Below are 4,229 nucleotides of genomic sequence, written 5' to 3' on the forward strand. Positions count from 1 at the left end.
TGCAGTGGTTAGTAACACCAGAGAATCCCATGGCTATCAGGCATGACCTGATCATGACAAATCATGACACTCAAAGCTCTGGCAGAAAAATGAGTGTCTGACCATCACTGGCCCTGGAATTCCACCAAACTCCTTGGCCAGGAGATGGCAAAAGTATACAATATTTTCCAAGGCTGCTCAGCACCTCAGATGCCAAAGTCCCAGCATCATGAATGTGAAACTGGGTCTACTGCTAGTTAGTGAAACACCATCTTGATTTTTGCCAAGTTTCTCCACAATCCCCAGCAGTGCTATATTTTCAAAGCTATGGTGTCAGCAATGACAAATTGGCAAAATCCCCTATTAAAGCTCTGGTGATGGGGAGTGGCAAAGAAAACATACAAGACCATTTTCACAGAACCAGAGGCTCAAGGCTCCATTACACACAATCTAGTTGGTCAAGTTATGATCCAACACAATTGAACATAGGACAACCCTATCCTTTAGCACTGTATCTCAAAAAGCTCCAGGTACACTACACATAGCTCCATCAACAACATACAGAAACCAAAAAAAACCTGAGAGTTAGGTTAGTAGATCAGCATGGATTACATTCCAATCAAATGAGTAATACTTTTAAAGAATAAGCCAGTGAGATTTCCCTGTTTGTATATTTATTATAGAAAAGGAGAAACACAACTGAAAAGAATTATTGAATTAAATTGATTCACAGAAAAGGTCATGAAAATATAGGCTATATATTAACTGGTGCTAAAACCTAGATTACAATATATTATTGCAATAGCAACCTATTCTACCAAATCCAGATTTTTATGAAGCTAACAAATCCCAAACAAGCTGATTACGTCTGAGCTTCTCTAGGGCCACAATACTGACCACGTAATTATTTAGAAGATAAAGGAATGGATAAAAAATGAATGGGAAAGCAGATAGTGACTGGAATGTCTGGGAAAAGGCTATAAGTAGCTCATTAAAAATCTAAACATGAGTACAGCATATTGCAAATTACTATACTTTGTAGTACGGTTCACTGTTCTAATTATTTATCAATATATTACTTGTTTAAGTCAGGATCAAAATTTCATCTCTTGAGAAACTAAAGGACCTACTGATCTTTAGTGACAAAAAATGTTATTTTGAATTTTGGAACAAATTTACTCACTTAAATAACAGATCAATATTAATCACTGAGTGTTTTAAATAATATCTAAGCTACTACATTTCTGTCAGGATTAAGCTAGTTATATGCTTTCAAAACATTTTCAACTGAAGAATTCTATCTACATTTCATCCGTGAAACCACTCTGGTTACTGATTAAGATCAGCATGAATATAAATTGTATTTATTATAAAAAAATATAATGAATTAAATAAATTTCTGAGCAAGTTATATTCTTGTCAATAAGATTCTAGATTTGCATACTTCTTTGTCTTGGAATTGGAGTTCATTCGTTCATACTTATACCTATTAATACCATGTAAACATTAGGAAAATTAGATTTATAGTAGGTTAAATGAACAGCAACAGGTAACATTTCAGCAATTGGCAAATTAGCTTTGTTAACACTAATGCATTTTTTTTCTAATTTCCTCCAAGGCTGCCTCTCGTTCCCTCAGCAATAGTTTAAGCCGTGTTATTTTCTCATCTTTTATTGTTTCTTCCAAGTCTGGGGGGTTGAAAGGAAAAACATCCTTTTTGAAAGAACCTTCACTGAGAGCAGTTTCATTTTCATTTTCATGGCAATTAGAAGTAGAATTCAAAACACTGTTCGCTTGGTTGTTGTGAACCCAAGGATTTGAGACTTTATGGGAACACTGAAGAAAACTAGTAGACTGCTCTTGTTCCGATAAGTCCTGCGTGCAAGAATTATTCAAGTTTTCCATTACGGAATAAGAGTTGTTACACTCAGAGTCCTGCATTGTTGTAACATCATTTTTTCTCTTCTTTGGATTTTCTAAAACTGGTATTGATTTTGTCCTCCTCTTTCTATTCATCTTTTCCCCTTGTTCCCCAATTATCTGTAAATAAAGAAAACAAAGAATAGCATATTATTGTGACAATATAAATTAAGCAAACCACTCTACAGCTATTCTGAATGAAACTCATTGTCTTTGGGGACAATGTCTCAAGGAACATGGGGCATTTTTTTCTCCCTTTGTCTTCCTAGGGTTGAAAACCCAATTTTTCTTTTCCTACTTTGAGGATGTTCTAACTTTAGGAAGTCCACTTTTGGAATGAGTCAAAAGGTGGTGTATTACAGAGTGGGCTAGAAAGCATACCAGGAAATTCTACTGAATTCAAAGCCCTCTGAAACATCTTCCCCTAAATCAATATGTAACTTCAAAAAGTTCACTGGTTTAGATTTACTTCCACGACTGCTTGTGCTGGGAGGAAGTCCATGAAAGGATTCTATTAGGGACGGGAGGGATAAGCACATCATTCCCTAAAACTGTTTTTCTTTTAAGGCACCACCACATTGGCTTATAAAACTGTGATATATTAAATGTTCCACAAAACATTTATTACTTGTCATGGACAAAAAACAAGTAGTGGGACATTATTTCATGTTCAAAAGTTAATGTACTCAAATTGCTTCACTTAATACAATATATCCCCTCCTTTCTGAATGTTACAAAACACTAAAAATAACAAAAATATCAAAAGCTATAAAAATAGGGCATATACCTTGATGTTACTTTAATACTTCAACACTCCTCTTGAAAAACACATTTTTTTCTAATAAAATGAACGTATAAACATTTAATGATATCACAGTAATTCAGCCAATCATTGTTACAGGCTTTATTATTGCTAGTAGTTATTAATAAGGATGAATATCAAAGAATATTAATCATAAATGTAATATTCTACATACCGTTCCTTCTTTTTCAGATTCACTTTTCATAGGCATAGACATCAAATTATCAATGTCATTCATTTGTACACTTTTGGAAAATACAGATGCTTCTGTACTTTTAGATGGAACTGATGAAATTCTCCTAAGATAAACTCTCTCTTCTTTAACGAGACCAAATTTCTTTCTCAACTGAAGATACTGTTTTTTCTGTTGTTCTTGGATATGCTTCATCCAAATTGGCGTTCCTGAAGTTATTTTAACCTAAAATAGTAAGCATTACTCATTACAATCATTTTATTCCTTAAAGTGATTTGCAAGAGAATTTGCAAATACTGAATATAAAATTGTATCTTATAAAATAGAGGCATCTATTTATTTAAAAAGATCACCTGACCATCTAAAATTGTGATGCCTATTCAAAAATGGAAGGAAGTCATGCCAACATCCTTCAGCAAATTATTCCTCAAGGAAGAGGTTATTACAGAAAAATTTCCACCATACTTCCATTTCTACCAATCATATTGGCAGATATGAGCATGATCCCAAAGATATAAATATCCAATAATATAAATAGAATTTGATATGAAGAATTACCTGTTGTTCTTCCTCTTTGACTGCACGATATACCAAAGTTGGTGATATAGGATCAGCAGCTGCTTTAGAAGAAAGATCTTTCTGTGCAGTATCGTATGTGTTTTCTTTTGTGGCATATTTCTGAGCAACATTTATCCCAACAGAAACACTCCCCCTTGAGGAGGATGCTTCATGTTGGCTGATGCTGCTTATTTGAAGACTGCAATGTGGTGAGGCAGAAGGTGTAGATTCTGCTTTAAAATCCTTATTTACTTCAGATTCTAGATACGGTATCGAATTGTCACTAAATTTAAGTTCTTTTACATTAGATGCAATCCTTTTATTTTTTGATAATACAATATTGATAACCTGATTGGTCATGGTATTATCTGTAACTGAATTAATTAATTCTGATGTTTGTTTTCTGACATTTGTGCTTTCTTGCTTGCTAGGCTTGAGTGTTGAAAAAATATTAGCTTCTTTTTTAGCCATTAAATGCGTCTTTCCATTGCACATTACTTGAGCATTGTCTTTTGTAGAAGGCATTTTTGCATGACTTTTGTAGAGGCTGTTAGGACAAACAGGCAAAATATTGGTAGAATTGCTTTTGGTATTTCTCTTATTGATCAATGTTTCTAAGAGCTTAGATGCCACCTTGTTAGATGATTTTACAGGGACAATGTAAGATGTTGATGACCGTGGATTTTCATGAACAACCCATTTGATAGGATTTGTCTTATTTTTCATGCTACCAGAGGTTGATACTTCTATAGCAGAGTTATCGATAACCTTTTGTGG

The 4,229-nt window shown here is 33.9% G+C and overlaps 1 protein-coding gene across 2 annotated transcripts in view; it reads right to left on the reverse strand.

Annotated features, from left to right (window-relative positions):
• Positions 1–634: 634 nt before the first annotated feature.
• Positions 635–4,229, reverse strand: part of LRIF1 (ligand dependent nuclear receptor interacting factor 1) — a 5,931-nt gene continuing 2,336 nt past the window's right edge. For both annotated transcript variants that reach the window (XM_083359730.1, XM_083359731.1), the window contains exons 2-4: positions 3,453–4,229; positions 2,877–3,119; positions 635–2,019 (exon numbers count right to left, since the gene is read on the reverse strand). The exon at positions 3,453–4,229 is cut by the window's right edge and continues 712 nt beyond it. In XM_083359730.1, the coding sequence (XP_083215856.1) occupies positions 1,567–2,019; positions 2,877–3,119; positions 3,453–4,229 (1,473 nt within the window). In that variant the 3' untranslated portion in view covers positions 635–1,566. The remainder of the gene's footprint in view (positions 2,020–2,876; positions 3,120–3,452) is intronic.

This window comes from Vipera ursinii (genome assembly GCF_947247035.1).
Source record: "Vipera ursinii genome assembly, chromosome: 3".
Classification (NCBI taxonomy): domain Eukaryota; kingdom Metazoa; phylum Chordata; class Lepidosauria; order Squamata; family Viperidae; genus Vipera; species Vipera ursinii.